We start from the raw sequence: 19,202 nt of genomic DNA on the forward strand, positions 1-19,202 counted from the left end.
TGGAATCATGAGCTTTCGGGCCACTGCTCCGAGTGCTGCTCCCTCACCTGATGAAGGAGCAGTGTTCCAAAAGCTCGTGATTCCAAATAAACTTGGACTTTAACCTGGTGTTGTGAGACTTCGTACTGTGCTTACCCCAGTCCAACGCCAGCATCTCCACATCAATGTAATCCAGCCCACCTTGAATCAGGTCTGGGACTTCTGCATCTCATTCTCTGCTTTTATAAATTGAAACATGGCACTGGGACACAGCTGCTAAAAGGGAGCCATTCTTTTATTCACAAGCTAATGTTGAATGTAATAAAGTGATTACTAAGGAAATATCCAGCTTTGAACTGGAGACAAACTGGGGGGGGTTCAGGAGTATCTGACAATGGAATTCAGCTTCAGAGATCTAATCTGCAGAGGATGAAGTCTCCGTCAGAACGAGGAGGTTCCAGAACAGCTATTTAACTCAAGGATGGATGAGGGATCAATTGGGCTCCCTTTGCACAAACTCTTCAGAAACAACACAACCTCTTAAGGTCATAAAATGGTAATTGGTAAATGCATTGTCTACAGGACAAACAAGAAGCATCTTTACACAATAATATAAAAGCAAAATACTGTGGATGCTGGAATCTGAAACAAGAACAGAAAATGTTGGAAAATCTCAGCAGGTCTAACAGCATCTGTGAGGAGAGAATAGAGCCAATGTTTCGAGTCTGGATGACCCTTCATCAGAGCCCAGAAGCATTGTTTATGCATGCCTGTTTCATCCACTAGGCTATTTGTGTCCGACCTGTAGATTTAGGTTTCCTTTTATTGTTGATTTCCTTCTCTCTGCTCCAGAAGTTCCACTAGGATGCTAACGTCCTCCTATGGGAGAGTGCAAGATACCCATGCGAATGGTTTTCAACTGTTTGTGATGTTACTCTGAAGGGTTCACTGTCTCCCAATGGAGTTAAGGTAGGAGGTGAGTAGCATTCCAGGAAAATATTAAATCATGCCTTCTGGCAGGATGCTGTCCTTGCACAATGCTTGCACACTTCGATATCCAACAAAAGCAGAAGCCTGGGCCATTTTCCCTCACCTGAAACTTAGGACACACTGAAGCATTTTCCACTTAACTGAGGTCAGCTCACTTAGCGTAGACGGTAGACGAAACCAGATGTCTTCCTGCTTTACAAAGTTCTGCTGTTACTCATTAAGACAACTCAGGGAGACATTTTTTAGGAACTGAAGGATACATTTTCTGACATTTCAAGGCAGCACAGTGGCAATCTGTTACACTTACCTGGAGAGATTTGGGTACTGCAAGCAGTGTCACTCAATAAATAGCTCAGGCTGACCCCCCATCCAATATTACCCACTGGCGCCATGGTGGCACAATGGTTAGCGTCACAGCACCTGGGACCTGGGTTCAATCCCCAGCTTGGGTCACTGCCTGTGCGGAGTCTGCACATTCTCCCCTTGCCTGCATGGGTGTTTCTGGGTTCATCCCACAGTCCAAGAGTTGTGCTGGTTAGGTGCATTGGCCATGCTAAATTTAGTGTACCCAAACAGGTGCTGTAGTGTGGTTACTAGAAGATTTTCACACTAATTTCATTGCAGTGTAAGTTTACTTGTAACACTAATAAATAAACTTAAAATAAAAACACATTTTCTCAATTTTGTGAAAGAAAGGAACAACAGACGTGAAAAAAAATCTATGTGCATCCAATTAGTTTTCACTAAAATTGGTCAATAGTGGAAAATATCTCCTTAATAATGAATCTGATTCTATAATAAAATATATACACAAATTATGGAATTGCCATTACTTGCATTTTTGGATACCGTTCTTATAACATCTAAGCATATTCCAAGATATTGTCCAGAACAAAAGGGACAACAACCTTTCAATACAGAATGTTGGCACAATTTACGTGATTAGGTATTTGAGAAATTGTATTCGAGTATTGCTGAAAAAAGTTATGTGTCAAAAATCTTTGTCTTCCACTCATCAGGTCAGATTTGCAACAATACCATCTGTAAAGGCAACAATTATTTATGTTACATGGGAAGAGAGTAATGAATTGACATGTGTACTATGATTGGTAGAGACATTGCCATAGCGAATGTACCGAGAACTGCCAAAATTTTGTTTAAATTCAAAACTGGCAAGTCAACTCTGATTGGTCAAGTCATTGCCATGGGAACAAATAAGGGAATAGCTGTCACTAAGTTTTTGTTTGGTTGGAAAAGGTGCAATGCATGGACATGTTCATTCTGTCTGAAAAGCACAATTTTCGACTAAACAAAAACCTGGGGGACAGCCATTCCCCTTGCCAATGCCTTGACCAGAGTCAGCCTGCCTGGTTTAAATTTATAGAAAATCTTGGTAGTTAACTGATCCCTGGTACATTCGCCATGGCAGTCCTTCAAAAAATCAGAGTCCTCTTACCAACCAATCAGCACTCTCTTTTCATGTGGGATAAATTGTTGTTCCCTTTACAATTGGTATACTTTACAATTGGTAGACTTGCAAACCTGTCCTGTTGAGTGCAAGATGAAAAGCTTCGACAGCATGGCTTTTTTCAGCAATGGTTTACATGATTGGTCAATTGTCGCATCTGTGGCTACGGTACGTTTACCTTAATAACTGAGGTTTCCATCCGAGAAGGAGGACTTTGTACTTGGACTGCGGCTGCCATATTAGCGATAGTGGTAAGGTGGTTCATCTGGCTCATCGCCATGGTAACTGATGCCGGAGGTAGGCTGACAGGAATGAGTGGATGGGGCATCATCATGAAGGGGAGCTCCAGCCCTGAAAAGAACAAGAATCAATTCGGTGATTTCAAGGATGATTTGCACAGCTGATTCTGGTTGTAAAGTAGGTTAGCAAGGACACTTCAAAGAGTCTTCCATACACAGTAGTCTGAGTTTAAATATTCATATTTCCCTTTCAACTTTGCTGCTGTGATTCACCCTCATGTACACATCCACCTGGTTAGAATCATAGAATCCTATAGTGCAGAAAGAGGCCATTCAGCCCATCGAGTCTGCACCAACCACAATCCCATCCAGGTTCTATCCCCATAACCCCATGCATTTACCCTAGCTAGTCCCCCTGACACTAAGAGGCAATTTAGCATGGCCAATCTACCTAACCCGCATATCTTTGGACTATGGGAGGAAACCGGAGGAAACCCATGCAGTCATGGGGAGAATGTGCATAGTCCCAGATGACCATAGGCTGCTCTCCCTTTTGAGGGGAAGAGGTGACTGATGGTGATTTTAACTTGAGGATCGCCACACCTCAGGCCAGGGGCAAGGTTGCAGAGGTGGGCCTTCTCCAGTAATTATGGAAGGTTTGAAGCCCAACATGCAAACCTACAAAGCTTAAGAACATTATAGCCATCATAAAAAATAAGCACAATTTGAGAATGTATAAGAAGCTACATCAAGTTAATGAGATCCAGAAGAACATGTCCACTGTGTGAACGTCAGTCGCTGATAATAAGATCATCCAAATCTGCTTTTAAATAGGTTATCAACCCTGAAATCTACAGATGTTACATGACCTGCTGAGTGTGTCCAACATTTCCTCTTTATATTTGAGATTTCCAGGAACCAGAGCCCTTTGAATCATAGAATCCCTACAGCGCAGAAGGAGGCCTTTTGGCCCTTTGAGTCTGCGCCGACCATAATCCCACCCAGTCGTATTACTTAACCCCTTTGTATTTACCCTGCTAATCCCTCTGACACGAGGGTCAATTTAGCATGGCCAATCCACCTAACCCGCACATCTTTGGACTGTGGGAGGAAACTGGGACACCTGGAGGAAACCCATGCAGACACAAGGAGAATGTGCAGACTCTGCGTAGACAGTGGCCCAAGCCAGGAATCAAACCCGGGTCCCTGGCGCCGTGAGGCAGCAGCGCTAACCACCTTGCTGCTCTCCGAATTACTACTGATGTTTCAGGCAAACAGAATATTCGAATTTCAAGCACGAATTATTTTTTCATAACATCTTCACTGATTTGGTGAAATTGGTTTGATATAATACTCGCTGGGGCAGGATTTTACAGCCTCACTCATCATGAAACAGTAAAATCCCACCCGAGAGCCAAGGGGGGCCTTTCCATACTCTGCCCCTTGCTGGCTCTGATTCCTGTGGCGGGTGGGCTGATAAAATCCCAGCCGCTATGGCAAAGCCCGAGAAATGCCAATATATTACACATTAATCAATAATAGAATAATCTAAATCAAGCACCATGGGCTTAAATTCAACACTGCTGGGGCAGTATAATGGCTGCTCCCACCCACGTTACAGCCCCACCAAGACTGTATTTCACCCTCATTTCGCACCCAGAGCTCAGGTTCCAAGACTTGCCAACTTGGTTGGCATGTAGACACCCGCCACTTGGGCATAGCATTGCCAACACTCCAAGACTGGTCTGGAGTTGAAGATCATTCTCCATGACACTTCTTGTGGGCAGTCTGAGAGAAATATCACTGCACATTTAAAAAGGCTGTTTTTTTTTTCCATTTTCTTTGAAGCTTTCTCTCTATCAGATATGAACATTTTGAACGTGGGAGGGAGAGTGGGGGGAGAACAAGACAGCTTGGCTGATAGTCAGGCATCATCCAATTGGACAAGGAGTGCTTTGTGCTTTCCAACTGGCGTAGAAAGGCAGTATGTTCAAAGGATGGATATGTTGGCTGACTAAGGGCTGGCGTGTGGAGGCAATTCAGGAGATAAAACCCCCGAGGAATACCTTTAATCACCGTTGCCAAACCTGGCCATGCACCACTGTCCTTGTGCCCATGGCACATTCCAATGGCTACAACTATGCCAACACTTCCACGAAAGGAGGAAGAGAATAAAAGAGAGAAATGGCAAAGAAAAGCCTTTAGAAAAATGACAGCTTGAAGCACAAAATGCCCACTTTCTCAGGGGAGCCCGACAGTAGGCCTTGGGACCCTTATTTGCTTACAGAAGCTGCCTAACATCCATCTTGGGTGGTCACCCTGGCTGCGAGCACCTCGGCAGAAGTCAATATATTTTTTATGTGCGCTGGAATCTTACCCACCCTCCTGCCACGGGAATCAGGGCGGTTGAGGGGCAGCAGGCAATGGAAAGGTGCCGTTGACCTCGAGCGAGCTTTTATGGTTTCGGGATGAGTAAAGCTGTAAAACCCCGCCTGTGACCTTGAGCAATTGGTCGCTTTTGAACGCGTTTTCCATCCATAAAACGGATGCAGAGAGGACCAGTTTTGTGTGCTTAAATTATTTCAAGGGCCACTGTGAATAAACTTAGCAAGTTGTATTCTTGCATATCAAATCATACTTTAATTGTCAAACCCCACTGGGAGTGCAGTATTCTTCACTAAGAACAGTTTGACATTGTTACCTGGATTCCTACTGCTACTATAAAGCAGTAGAGGAAAAAGGTTGAAGAAACAAACTAATCAACTAAATATAGAAACATAGAGAAGGTGATAAACAGGCAAATTCAGAGTCCAGGACCAAAAGTTTAACAGTTAAAGTTGTTTGTTGCTGTCATAAATATTTGGATGTTGATATATTTATGCTGCAGTACAAAACTTGAGTATGACTAAAAAAGTGACACGTTGAAACTTTTCATCTTACACTCATCAGGACAGTTCACAAGAATCCAAATATAGACAACAACAATTTATACTACTTGAGGAGAGAGTGCACTGATTGGTTGGCCAGTTGACTCTGATTGGTAGAGGTCTTGCCATGGAGAATGCATCAGTTCACGGATCAATCAGCCCTCTCTTCTCATGAAGTATAAATTGTTGACCCTATTGCATTTGATAATCTTCAGAATGTCCCGATTAGTGCAAAATGAATAGATTCAATGTTTCGGCAATACAATTATTATACTTAATGTATATTTTAATTAATGTGTGCCAACACACTTCAAAATATAAATACAACAAATATTTTATCCCAATAATAAGGGAGGTCTCATGGCATGACAGGCTGGGTCATTGCCTCTGAGCTAGAAACTGATGGTTCAAGTCCAGCCTCAGGACTTGATGGCCATGGAAGGTGTACCCGTAATGCAGCCAAATAGGTTGAGTGCCAACCTGAAAATCCTTCCAACACAAGCCAACAGCACAAGGTAACAGCAGCAGAGATTCCTGGTCAGCCACATAATGTTGGTACCTCCACCATCACTGCCCATAGCCCCAAGTGGAAACATGTATGTTTTGTACATGATGCCTTCCAAAAGAAAATGGGTTGGGAAAGACTATAAACTAATTAAAGTAGCAGTAAATAGAGACAAAAAGTTACAACGAGAGATAAATTCAGACCATCCAGAACCATGCATCCTTTCATTGGTTCCACTATTCTCACAAGTCAATGCTGAAAGGGACTAACACGAAGTGCACTGTGATGTTGAAATAACGAGTCATCATTAACCAACTGATATAGGTGAGCCTTGCTTTATAAAAAGGTGGTGGCACAGTGGCACTGTGTTTTGCACTGCTGCTTCACAGTGCCAGGGACACAGGTTTGACCCCTGGCTTGGGTAACTGTCTGTGTGGGGTTTGCACATTCTCCCCATGACTGCGTGAGTTCCCTCCAGGTGCTCTGGTTTCCTCCCACAGTCCAAAAATGTGCTGGTTAGGTGGATTGGCTATGCTAAATTAATCCTTAGTGTCAGAGGGACTTACTCGGGTAAATGTATGGGGTTATAGGGATAGGGCCTGGGTGGGATTGTGGTCGGTGTAGACTTGATGGGCCAAATGGCCTCCTTTTGCACTGTCAGATTCTATGATTCTAAGCATTTTAACCTACTTAAAATTTGCTTTTTTTAAAATGCATTTCTGTTTCTGATTTTTATTTGTGTAACAAATATCTCCCAGATGCTGTTGGTCTCTGGAACGTGAGTTAATGTGTGCTGGCAACCTTTAACTTTATGCAAGATACAAAGTGGTCTACAATCCCTGGTTAATTTACTGTCTGCTCAATGCTCTTATCCAACACGGGTTTGGTTGAGAAAAGAAAATGGCATACACAAGGACATCTGATGACACAGAAAGTTGTCCTCACCATTGGGTAATAAGTGGTTCTGCTGGAGGGAGTTGAGGGAGTGGTTTACTGCGAGGTTGTGCTGGCCGGAGAGGGGAGGATGACTGAGAGAGCCCTGTGTGGACGGGGCAGTGGGAGACTGCAGTTTCTCTTTATCCCAGGAGCCATCGCTGCTACCTGTAGGATAGGAAAGAGAACACAATGTGAGTGAGTTGGCCTTCATCAGCATTCTCGCTTTTGCCCTCTGCCCAATTTCCGACTGTGGTCAACCGCTCAACACCCACCATCCACCCCCAGAGCTGGGCAGGAGGCAGGGAGCAGCAACTTCCGATTTCTGGTCAGCCAATAGAGAAGCAACAGCAAGACAAGCAATGTTCGCTCTCCACTCTCCCTTCCCTATAAGGAGCAAAACTTTCAGAGCCATCTAACAGGCTGTTCATGCCATACTCCCACTGCAGCAAAGTAGGAAAATTTGATGGCCAGCCAAACCTCCGTTCACTGAGGCAGGATGGGAAAATCCCACCGGAGTGAGTAGTGATACGATTCCGGCCTCTTTTTTTTGCAGAATATCCAGAATGACATCTTCCCAGACAGCTGCAGAGATGGTCAAATAGGAATTGACCTCAGGATATATTGCACAGAATCAACAGTTAAGCAAACCAAAATCCTCATAGCATCAACTCTTACTTTTACACCATCTATTTGCGGACCAACTCAGGTTTGGCCAGACTTGGCACTAAACCCTGAAACAAATGTTACCAATCAATCTCTACCCTGGCATTTTTCCACATTGACAATGGCAAACTCCTGACCCCCAAACATCCAAACAGCGCAGAGTCCTTTACAGGTGAAGTGGGAGCCTGATCCACTCTTGCAGGCCAGGAGGAGGAAGGTGAGGGGGAACGTAGGGGTGGAATGTTAGGAGGGCTAGTGAGCGGGAGCCCTTGAGGCCCAGTGGGGAATAGAGTGAGGTTTTGAGTGGAGATTGGGGAGTTGGTTGTAGTTCAGTAAAGGAGACAAGGTTCAGCTTCTTTATAAACTACCTTCATCTCTGTCACCCAACTCCACATACAATTCTCCATCAACTCCCAGTAGCACCTGCAATCCCTTTATCTATCAGTGACTTCTATTGAACTATTGACATCAATTTAGGATTTAATTGGCAAGTCTGTTAACCCATTCCTAGCAGAAGGTATTGCATTGTAAGCATCAGAAGCTTTGGCTGGGGTGGGGGGGGAGACGAGGGTGAGCGGAGTTGGAGGGTTGGGAGGCAGTGGGGGGAAGAATTGGGGAGGATGAGGTGATGGAGCTGCTGGTCTGCTGGAAGGGATTAGAGGCCTGGAAGCTACAGGTGAAGTCAGAAGCCTTACTGGTGGAAAGTCGGGAGGGAGGGGATGGGTAGATAATAATGGTTGGAACCAGTTTGATCTCCATGTCATTGATTACACGGGGACAAAAATTACATAGCATCTTCATGAAGGGTCATCCAGACTCAAAACGTTGGCTCTCTTCTCCCTCCACAGATGCTGCCAGACCTGCTGAGATTTTCCAGCATTTTCTGTTTTTGTTTCAGATTCCAGCATCCACAATATTTTGCTTTTATATTAGCGAAGTGATCTGCTCCGCTGGATCGCCCTCACAAGAAAAGTATCTCCTTCTTCTGTCACAGGTAGAACCTCCCCCTGAACGTTAAGCCACTCAAGAGTTTGCTTTCTCTCCTTCTGACCTTCTGCTGACTAGTGGGACTTTTTTGTTGATTGAACAGTGGATGGTGATTACTTCTTTGACTGAGAGCATCGCATGAGCCCTACATTGTGAGGTGTCTGGCTTAAGAAGCACAATTGTACACGAGTAAGCGTGCACACAGACGCAACTGATCTACAAGATTAACCACATCACTGCAAATGATAATCAGCTCAATGGCCCCCCTCATGGGACTTACAACTATCCCAAAACCAAATAATCCCAGTCATGTTATCAGGCCTCATTTTCAATCAAAAACTAACACGTTAAGAAAAATTAATAGGGAAGAATCTTCACAGGTCAATATTTCATCCACCACTGGCTGCCTTAGTCACCAAAAAATAAATACTAAACATTGGGGCAGCATGGTGGCACAGTGGTTAGCACTGCTGCCTTACAGCTCCATGGACCTGGGTTCAATTCCCAGCTTGGGTTACTGTCTGTGTGGAGTTTGCACATTCTCCCCGTGTCTGCGTGGATTTCCTCCACAGTCCAAGGATCTGCGGGTTAGGTGGATTGGCCATGTTAAATTGTCCCTTTGTGTCAGGAGGACTGGCTAGGGTAAATGCATGGGGTTATGGGGATTGGGCCTGGGTGGGATTGTGGTCATTGCAGACTCAATAAGAAGAAGGCCTCCTTCTGCAATGTAGGGATTTGTGAATTGATGATTGTTTTAAAAAAAAGTGATTGTGGGACCCCAAACATTCAACCAAAAGCATAAGTTCTTGTTTTCTTTTCCTCCATGCCTGCTACAAACACAATTTGAATAATTGCTGCCATTTATCTACTGAGTTTACTGGATAATATAATGCCCAGGGTTTTCGAAAAGTAAAATGCAGCAATCTCATGATTTTTCTTTATTTTGTAATTATCAGTCATATCCTTTTACTTCTCCAAATGAGGTTGAGGAACATGTGTCTTACTTACCACTTTCATCACCTCAGCTCACGCTGGGAGTAATTAACATTAATAGGAAACTTGAGCAGAAGAATGAGCCACTGTGATTTTCACCTCTCCTGTTTTTTAGCTCCCACATGTTCCTTGGCTGCCTTTGTATTGAATTTGGTTCCAGAAGGGCACAGTATGTCACAACCCCAAAGGTGAATCCGCTGATCTGGCTAAGGCTGGTGTTTGGAAATAACTTTTCTTTTAAGCCTCCCCGACAGAGTCCAAGTTCTCTCAAATTTTTTTGGAAATAGCCCCCAGGCAGGCAGACTGCCCTCTCATTAATGTACATAAAAGGACCTCATATTTAAGGGTAGCTGTCTGAATATCACCCCATGTCAACATGGTACTGGAGAAATTTAAGGCCAGGGAATATTGCCACCTCCCCTGCCTCCCTCCGTCCCATGGCCCTACATGCCCCTATCTCCCCCCCACCCCGACACACACACACACACACACACACACACACACACAAAATTGGTCCTCTGATATCCCCCCCACCCATCCTCTGTCCAGAAAGTGAACCCAATTTCTCCTCCAATTTTTCCAGAGTTTGCCTTTGCTGAAGCAAAGGCTTGGTCCTGCCATTTATTAATCAGCATTAACATTCCAGTAAGGTAGACGCTTCATACAAAACGATGTGTATTTATGTCTTGAGAATACTAAATGTGCTAATTTCCAGTTTTGTTCGAGTCTACTGCCTAAATTGCATCTGTACGGCAGACCGACTTAAATCCACATCAACAGTATATGTCTATTTTACTGGCTTTTAATGAAACCAAATTGCCTACGAGTCCTAGCGACACAAAACCTATTAATTTAGATTTAATATGAATTAAGACTTAATACAGATAAAACCAGTCTGTATAAAGTACGTTGGGAGCCTTAATGAATATTAACTATGAACTGCTCTGTGATAACCTGCTTTAAAAATGAATAGGCTATAGATTAATTTAGAGTAGAGATTACGCTCATTATTATACAGCAGATCTTACATTCTGAGTTACAGACAGAAACCCATAAATTAACAATGATAGGGCTGGAACAGGTTGTACAAAAACACAAATCTCTGCATGTTCATAAGGCAGCAACTTGATCCAGCACAAGCTAGCCTCTTGTTTATGTGTTTTTAATTAAGCAGCCATTTTAAGCACAAACATTTTAGGATCCCGGCTGACAGAAGTGAGGTGGAGCAGAACTTACCCTCACCTGTCTACCATGACCCCACCCTAACTCTAGGGTGGGGGTTGCCTAGTTACATCATAGGGTGGGGACAGCACAGTGGCAAGCATTGCTGCCTCACAGTGCCACGGACCTGGGTTCAATTCAGGCCTTGGCTGACTGTGCGGAGTCTGCACGTTCTCCCCGTGTCTGAGTGGGTTTCCTACGGTTGCTCCAGTTTCCTCCCACAGTCCGGAAGACATGCTGCATTGGCCAAGCTAAATTCTCCCTCAGTGTACTGAACAGGCACCGGAGTGTAGGGGATTTTCACAGTAACTTCACTTCAGTGTTAATGTCAGCCTACTTGTGGCACTAATAAATAAACTTACAACTTTGGTCAGAATTCTCTGGTCTTATTCACTCGCCTCTGCTGCCAGCGAGAATGGAGAATTTGGCGCTCGCCCAAAGCTCTATTCACTGTAGCAGGACCAGAGAATCCCAGCAGCGGGCGAGGTCAGAGAATCCCGGCCTACAATTTAGCTAGTATTCTTACATTGCTGAAGATAAAGACTTGCTGTAAAGGCTTTCGCCTTGCAATCAACTGGAATAATTGATACTGCATGATGAAACAGTGGTGATGGATTGGCAAGATGACTTGGATTGTTTGTGAAGTTGGCATGGAGAATGCATCAGGAATGCATCATGAAAAGATAATTCCCGCCATGCCTTTACTTCAAAAAGTCGACAGGTCCCTTTGGCCTGCAGAGGATAGATCACTTTGCATGAACGCATGTAGCTTCTAGTGAGCATAAATGAGCTACATTGTGAGCCCAACTGATGATCATACTCATGCAGGAGAAATTATTGCTGCCTTTGAAATTTGGCATTCTTGTGTCTGTCCCAATAAGTGCAAGGCAAAAATCATTTACAGCTTGTCATTTCTTTAAGCGATACTCAAGTACTAACTTAACATTTTTAGTGTCTTAAATGTCCCCAAGGTGAGTCACAGGCATGTTATCAAGTAAAATGTGGCATTGAGCCATACATAAGAGTCATTCAGACAGGTGAGCAAAGACTTGGTCAAACCAATTGGAACTAAGGAAGGTTTGAAACGGGGAGGGAGAGTGGTGTAGGGGCTAGACAGTTGAAGGCTTGGCTTCAGGCTAAGCAATGATGGGGTTAAAAAAAGTGGAAGGCAGACAAGGACCCACCTCTCCTCCACCCCCATCACTAATTAAATATTCCAAGGAGGGGGAGGGAGAAAAAATGGCCAAACAATTTCCATCCCAAATTCTTCCACATTTTATTACAATTCCACCTCACAACAGGCCAGCATTTCTATTCAATGCCAATATTATAAAGTAGATTGCTGCTGATGTCTAACTCGTACTCTAGTTGGTATCAGTAAGTATGTGGCAGTGACAAATGTCATTTTGCCAGGGTCTTGGAACTGCTGTTGAATTTCTGCTGTGTGCAAGATTAAGTCATGATGTAGAGATGCCAGCGTTGGACTGGGGTAAACACAGTAAGAAGCCCTGAAACCTGGTGTCGTGAGACTTCTTACTGCAAGACTAAGGGCAGATACACAAAATAAAGCATATCAGTCTATAACTTCATTGAAGACTCCAAGTGCATTCTTCTTTTTAAAAAGAACACCTGTAGATTTTTTGAGTCTCCATATTCATTTGAAACAATATCCATTTGAAACAAAGGCAATGCAGTGAAAACCTTTCTGAGACTTAAAAATTAATCTCAACGTTCAACTGCTTTCATGATTTTATTAAATATTACGCCTAACCCCCATCCTCCCCACCAATAAATTATGGCTTCACTTGAACCAACTCACATCACACATTCATTATCCATAATGCATCTTCAAAGATAGGAGCTTAACTGTCCTTATTCACTGGAGGAACATTTGTTTTGGCTGGGATTTGTTGCTTTCTGGTCTCAAACCCCTTACATTCATAAACAAAACTGTAACATCTGTAGAAACAGAAAACTACAAAAGCGAGATCAGAAAGAAGTGAGTCAACCCACTGCATTGCCCTTTTGAATTAAAATGTGTCAGGGACAGGCTTGACCACCCCAGCAACCCCCCATCCTCCAACCCCACTTCCCCCACCCTCACCCCCTCTGCCTCAAAACCCACTGGGGAGGGGGCCAAGTTGTTTCTTTTCCTCACTTCTGGTGAGGACTCAAAGAACAAAGTACAGCAAAGGAACAGGCCCTTCGGCCCTCCAAGCCTGCGCCAATCATGATGTCTGCCTAAACTAAAACCGTATGCACTTACGGAGTCTGTATCCTTCCATTTCCATCCTATTTATGTACTTGTCCAGTTGCCCCTTAAATGCCGCCATCGTATCTGCTCCCACCACCTCCCCAGGCAGTGCGTTCCAGACATTCATCACCCTCTGTGTAAAATATTTGACACATACATCTCCTCTAAAATTTTCCCCATGCACCTTAAAACTATTTCTCCCAATCTTTGACTTTTCCACCCTAGGAAATAGCATCTGATTATCCACTCTGTACATGCCACTCGTAATTTCATAAACCTCCATCAGGTCACCCATCAACCTCTGTCATTCCAGTGACAACAAACTGAGTTCATCCAATCTTTCCTCATAGATAATACCCTCTAGACCATCCTGGTAAACCTCTGCTGTACCCTTTCCAAAGCATCCACATCCTTCTAGTAGTGTGGCGACCAGAATTGTACACAATATTCTAAATGAGGCCTAACTAAAGTTCTGTACAGCTGCAGCATGACCTGTGAATTATACTCAGTGCTCCGACTGATGAAGATAAGCATGCCATCTGCCTTCTTGACTACCTTATCCATCTATATTATCACTTCCAGTGATTGGTAGAGATGACAGGCAGATCTCTCTGTCTGTCAATACTCCTAAGGGTTCTGTCATTTACTGTATATTTCCTGCATGCATTGGACATTCCAAAATGCATGTACAAAACTCATGAGCGCCACAAGTGCATACTGGGAAATTACAAGCAGTAGTTTGACAATAGTTTTGGTACAATGGTTCAGGGGAGGTGATGGCCTAGGTTATTAATCCAGAAACTCAGCAAACGTTCTGGAGACCCGGGTTCAAATCCCTCTGTAGTTGAAAAAACTCAGCTGATTCACTAATGACCTCTGGGGGAGGAAATTGGTCATCCTTACCTGGTCTGGCCTACATGCGACTCCAGAGCCACAGCAATATGGCTGACTCTGAACTGCCCTCTGAAATGGCATGGGAAGCCAATCAGTTCAAGGACAAATAGGGGTGGGCATTAAATGCTGGCCAACCAGTGAAGCCCATTTCCCACGAATTAATTAAAAAAAAATACTTGACCAGAAGTGATACTGTCCCCAGGAGCACCATTTCAGAAAAATATGGTACTTTTCACGGACGAGACCTCAAAACTTCAAATAATTTTATTTGATAGAATTCAGAGGCAAATGGATTAAATTCATTTTGTCTAAGTGCTTTTAGCATGTATCTTTCAGAGAAAAGATACAATGCAGCTTCCTGTCAGACAGCTGATTGAGTTTGTCATACTTTCTCAGTATGGTTATACTATCTTTATTGAGGACAGTCTTGTGAAGAGACAGCATCTTGTTTGAACTCTCTGGCTCCTGCTCAAGAGTGAACACCGTGCACGTGTGTTTGTATATTCGGGCTGCACTCTCAGCTGCTACATTTCAAATGTCTTGAGGCTTTAGAATGGGCTGCCCTCACTCCGAGTACACATAAGGACTACCTACTATTACAGAGTCTTGTGAAGGTCTGTCGGAGTAGTCTGGGTCTCTCTGGATTTCCAATCATTCCCACCCCCCCCGCCCCGCATCAAAACTGGATTATGGCCCCACCCAACACTGAAAGTCTAATATAAACACAGCCCCATCATTATTCTAGAATAACAGCGAATCGACCCACACCAGTGTATTTTCCAGCCCCTCTCTGAGGATGTATTTGACCCTTCACTACTTTGTACAAAAACCATAAATGGAAGTCTGAGGGATTACAATTTTGCAAAAAAAAACCCTCTCAAGAGCAAATAATGGAACTTTTCAGGCAATTTAGACCTCTGCATATGGTGCATAGAACATAGAACATAGAACATTACAGCGCGGAACAGGCCCTTCGGCCCACAATGTTGCGCCGACCAGTCTTATTTTTAAAAAAAAAACATTGACCCACTAATCTAAACCAATCCCTTTTCGTCCATAAACCTATCCACCAATCTCTTAAACGCCCCCAAACTAGGCGCATTTACAACTGCAGCAGGCAGGGCATTCCAGTCCCTCACCACCCTCTGGGTAAAGAACCTGCCCCTGACATCCGTCCTATAACTACCCCCCCTTAATTTAAAGCCATGCCCCCTCGTGCTAGATTTCTCCATCCGAGGAAACAGGCTATCACCATCCACCCTATCTAAACCTCTAATCATCTTATATGTTTCTATAAGATCCCCTCTTAGCCGCCTTCTTTCCAGTGAAAACAACCCCAAATCCCTCAGTCTCTCCTCATAGGACCTCCCCTGCATACCGGGCAACATCCTGGTAAACCTCCTCTGCACCCTCTCCAAAGCCTCCACATCCTTCCTGTAATGTGGGACCAGAACTGCACACAGTACTCCAAGTGCGGCCGCACCAGAGTTGTGTACAGTTGCAACATGACGCTGCGACTCCTAAATTCAATCCCCCTACCAATAAACGCCAAGACACTGTACGCCTTCTTAACAACCTTATCTACTTGATTCCCAACTTTCAGGGATCTATGTACAATGGTGCAGCAATAACCTTCAGTACAAATAGCAAAAAAAAACTCTTACTTTGCTCATCATTGTGAGCAGATTGTACTGTAGGGATACTGGGAGGGATTTTATGGCCTCGTTCAACCCAAGACTGGAAAATCCCACCGGAGATCAACAGACCTTCCCATTGTCTGCCCCTCGCCCACTCCAATTCTCATGGTGGATGGGGCAGTAGAACTCTGGTGACTAGGTTAGAATTCTCTGACCCCGCCTGCAGCTGGGATTCTCCAGTCCCGCTGCTGAGAATGAAGATTTGGCTGAGCACCAAATCCTCTGTTTCCGTTGGCAGCAGTGGCGGGGCATACAGTCCGGAGAATTCCGGCCAATGTCACTTTCCTTGTAATTCAGAGACCCAGGCTAATCCTCTGAACCCATGGGTTCAAAGTGGCAGCTGGTGAAAGCTAAATGCCCACCTGGTTCACTAATGTCCTTCAGGAAAGGAAATCTGCTGTCCTTACCTGGTCTGGCCTATATGCGACTCCAGAGCCACAGCAATATGGTTAACTCTGAAATGCAGGGCAGTTAGGGATTAGCAATAAATTCTGTCCCAGCCAGCAATGTGCACATCCTTTAAATGATTTTTTTAAAAATCCGTTAATAAATCTAGATTTGAAAGCTAGTTTCAGTAACGGTGACCAGGAAACCATCATTGATTATTGCAAAATCCATCTGGTTCAATAAGCTTCTTTAGGGAAGGAAATCTGTCATCCTTACCTGGTCCAGCCTACATGTGGTTGACTCTCACCTGTCCCTCTGAAATGGCCTAGCAAACTACTCAGTTCAACAGCAATTTGGTTTGGATAAGAAGTGCTGACCCAGCCACTGACAACCACACCCAGTGGAGGAATAAACAAAATGAGAAGCAGATGAGATCTACATAGGAAAGAAATGACAAACAGCTGAGCTAACATGCAAGATCTCACACAAAGGTTTCCAAGTGGTAGTAAACTGAGGCTATTGTTATGGAGTTAAAGAGCTCCCTTGAACTCACATTCCAAAACATTCTCCAGATAAATAGTGGCAAAACTCTACATTTCCCACAAACACGAGTGCACATCCAGGCAAGAATTTATCAACTCCAATCTCAAGATCAGCCCAAGGATGAGGAAATTTTACATTCTCTGTGACTCCAGGTCACCATCCGGCCCTCATCCAGTCCATTGCTGAGATTGTTACCTTCTACTTGTAAACTATTACTTTTCTGCACCATTATCTCTATCCTTGGACTGGTGAAGCCCCCAGGATGGGACTTCTCCAACATTCTCCTTGGCAGCCTCCCTCCCTCCATCTCCTCATATTAATCACCTAAAATGTCATGACCTACTCCCTCATCCGTACTAAGACTCTTGTCCCATCATTGCTGACCCATTCTTCAACGTGCGAGTTTCTGTAGTGCAAACCATCCGCACTGCAGAAACTCCACCAAAGGTTCCTCAGGCAGCACCTTCCAAACCCATGACCATTTCCATCTCGAAAGACAAGGACTGTAGGTACCTGGGAATACTACCATCTGAAAGTTGCGCTCCAAGTCGCTTACCATCCTGACTTGGAAATATATTACTGTTCCTTCACTGCCGTTGGGTCAAAGTCCTAGCATTCCCTCCCTAACAGCACCGTGGGTCCACCTACACCTCAGGGCTGCAGTGGTTCAAGAAGGCAGCTCATCACCACCTTCTCAGGGTAATTAGGGATGGGTAACAAGTGCTGGCCTAGCTAGTGAAGCTCACATCCTGTAAATGAATAAAAAATACTTCAGACGCCCCCATGGCCACAAACCTCTAATTCAGCTAGCTCCTCCAACTGCTTTTCCTCACTGGCATTTTCTACTCGTTTGACACAAGCTCACTTTGTCACTCCTTGTTCTCAACCATCTGGAGCTACAGTTTCAGCCTTGATGCCTCCACCTTCTGCAACCCGCTTGCTTGGCATTTTTGCAGAATTCAACAATGTCCTCAAAGCCTTCCTCTTCAACTGTTGGAACCATAGAACACCACAGCACAGAAACAGGCCTTTTGGCCCTTCTTGGCTGTGCCGAACCATCTTCCTGCCTAGTCCACTGACCTGCGCCTGGACCATATCCCTCCACACCTCTCTCATCCACGTACCTGTCCAAGTTTTTCTCAAATGTTATAAGTGACCCCGCATTTACTACTTCATCTGGCAGCTCATTCCACACTCCCACCACTCTCTGTGTGAAGAACCCCTCCCCTAATATTCCCTTTAAACTTTTCCCCCTTCACACTTAACCCATGCCCTCTGGTTTTTTACTCCTCTAGCCTCAGTGGAAAAAGCCTGCTTGCACTCACTCTATCCATACCCATCATAATTTTATACACCTCTATCAAATCTCACCTCATTCTTCTACGCTCCAGGGAATAAAGTCCTAATCTATTCAACCTTTCTCTGTAACTCAGTTTCTCAAGTCCTGGCAACATCCTTGTAAACTTTCTCTGCACTCTTTCAACTTTAATAATATCCTTCCTGTAATTAGGTGACCAAAACTGCACACAATACTCTAAATTCGGCCTCACCTTCACCTTCACTCCAATCCAGTCTCTACAATATTGTCTGAGTTCAAGAAGAAATTAGATAAAGCTCTTGGGGCTAAAGGGGTCAAGGGATATGGGAGGAAGGGTGAATTCAGGATATTGAATTTGATGATCAAAATGAAAGGTGGAGCAGGCTCAAAGGGCCAAACAGCCTACTCCTGCTTCTAGTTTCTGCATTTCTATATTTCTACGTCTCTTTCTTTCTCCACCTCCGACTCAGGCAACAAATTGCTCATCATTCTACCAAGAACCACATCAGTTGTGAGGAAGATTGGAATGCGAGGTGCTCGAACAACGCAGCAGCATACTTTTAAAAAGTATGAACAAGAGTAGTGTTTTACAAGATCATGTTAACTGGTTTCAAATCAGCTTTAAATCTGGGATAGATGGAGAGACATGCACTTGTTTTGGACTTGCTTACGCCATGCCTAGATCTTTATTCTGGTGGCATTGACGTTTCCCAAGCTTCGTGTTTGCACATTTAGTTCGGTGTCAATCTTCATATACATCAGATGAACATTCAATGTGTCTCTCACAGGGAAGGGAGGCCAGCTGTATCCTAAGAAGCTCTATTTATGCCGAGTCTTCATTGTTCCAAAGAATTGCACGAATCCTAATTTTTTCTCTGAATAAATAAATTAGTTTGGCCTTTATGTGCAATGAATTATTGATACCCCTAGAGTATATGTATTTGAATAATATATAAAAAATAGCCCCCAAACTTATTCATTAAATTGTAATTAATGTAGAGTTTATATAATTACAAGGCATCACATATTTTAATTGGTTTCTTAAACGCAGACCCCCTTCCTACACCCCCCATGCCGTGATAGATTATTTTGATCTAAGAGGGGCTTTAAATAACCCTACCATTTTTATTTACTCACTGCTATTAAAATAGTTTGCTTTTTAAAGAAAAAATTCAGAGATTACATTTTCAGTTGTTTAGAG

The 19,202-nt window shown here is 43.9% G+C and overlaps 1 protein-coding gene across 4 annotated transcripts in view; it reads right to left on the bottom strand.

Moving 5' to 3' along the window:
- Nucleotides 1-19,202, bottom strand: part of LOC145349526 (dachshund homolog 1-like) — a 552,542-nt gene that overhangs the window by 116,298 nt on the left and 417,042 nt on the right. For 3 of the 4 annotated variants that reach the window (XM_080198096.1, XM_080198097.1, XM_080198095.1), the window contains 2 exons: nt 7,054-7,209; nt 2,616-2,788 (listed from right to left, as the gene is read on the bottom strand). In XM_080198096.1, the coding sequence (XP_080054222.1) occupies nt 2,616-2,788; nt 7,054-7,209 (329 nt within the window). The remainder of the gene's footprint in view (nt 1-2,615; nt 2,789-7,053; nt 7,210-19,202) is intronic. The other variant, XM_080198098.1, reaches the window with a different exon arrangement.

The sequence above is a fragment of the Carcharhinus amblyrhynchos genome, chromosome 10, assembly GCF_965287045.1.
Source record: "Carcharhinus amblyrhynchos chromosome 10, sCarAmb.v2.hapA, whole genome shotgun sequence".
NCBI lineage: Eukaryota > Metazoa > Chordata > Chondrichthyes > Carcharhiniformes > Carcharhinidae > Carcharhinus > Carcharhinus amblyrhynchos.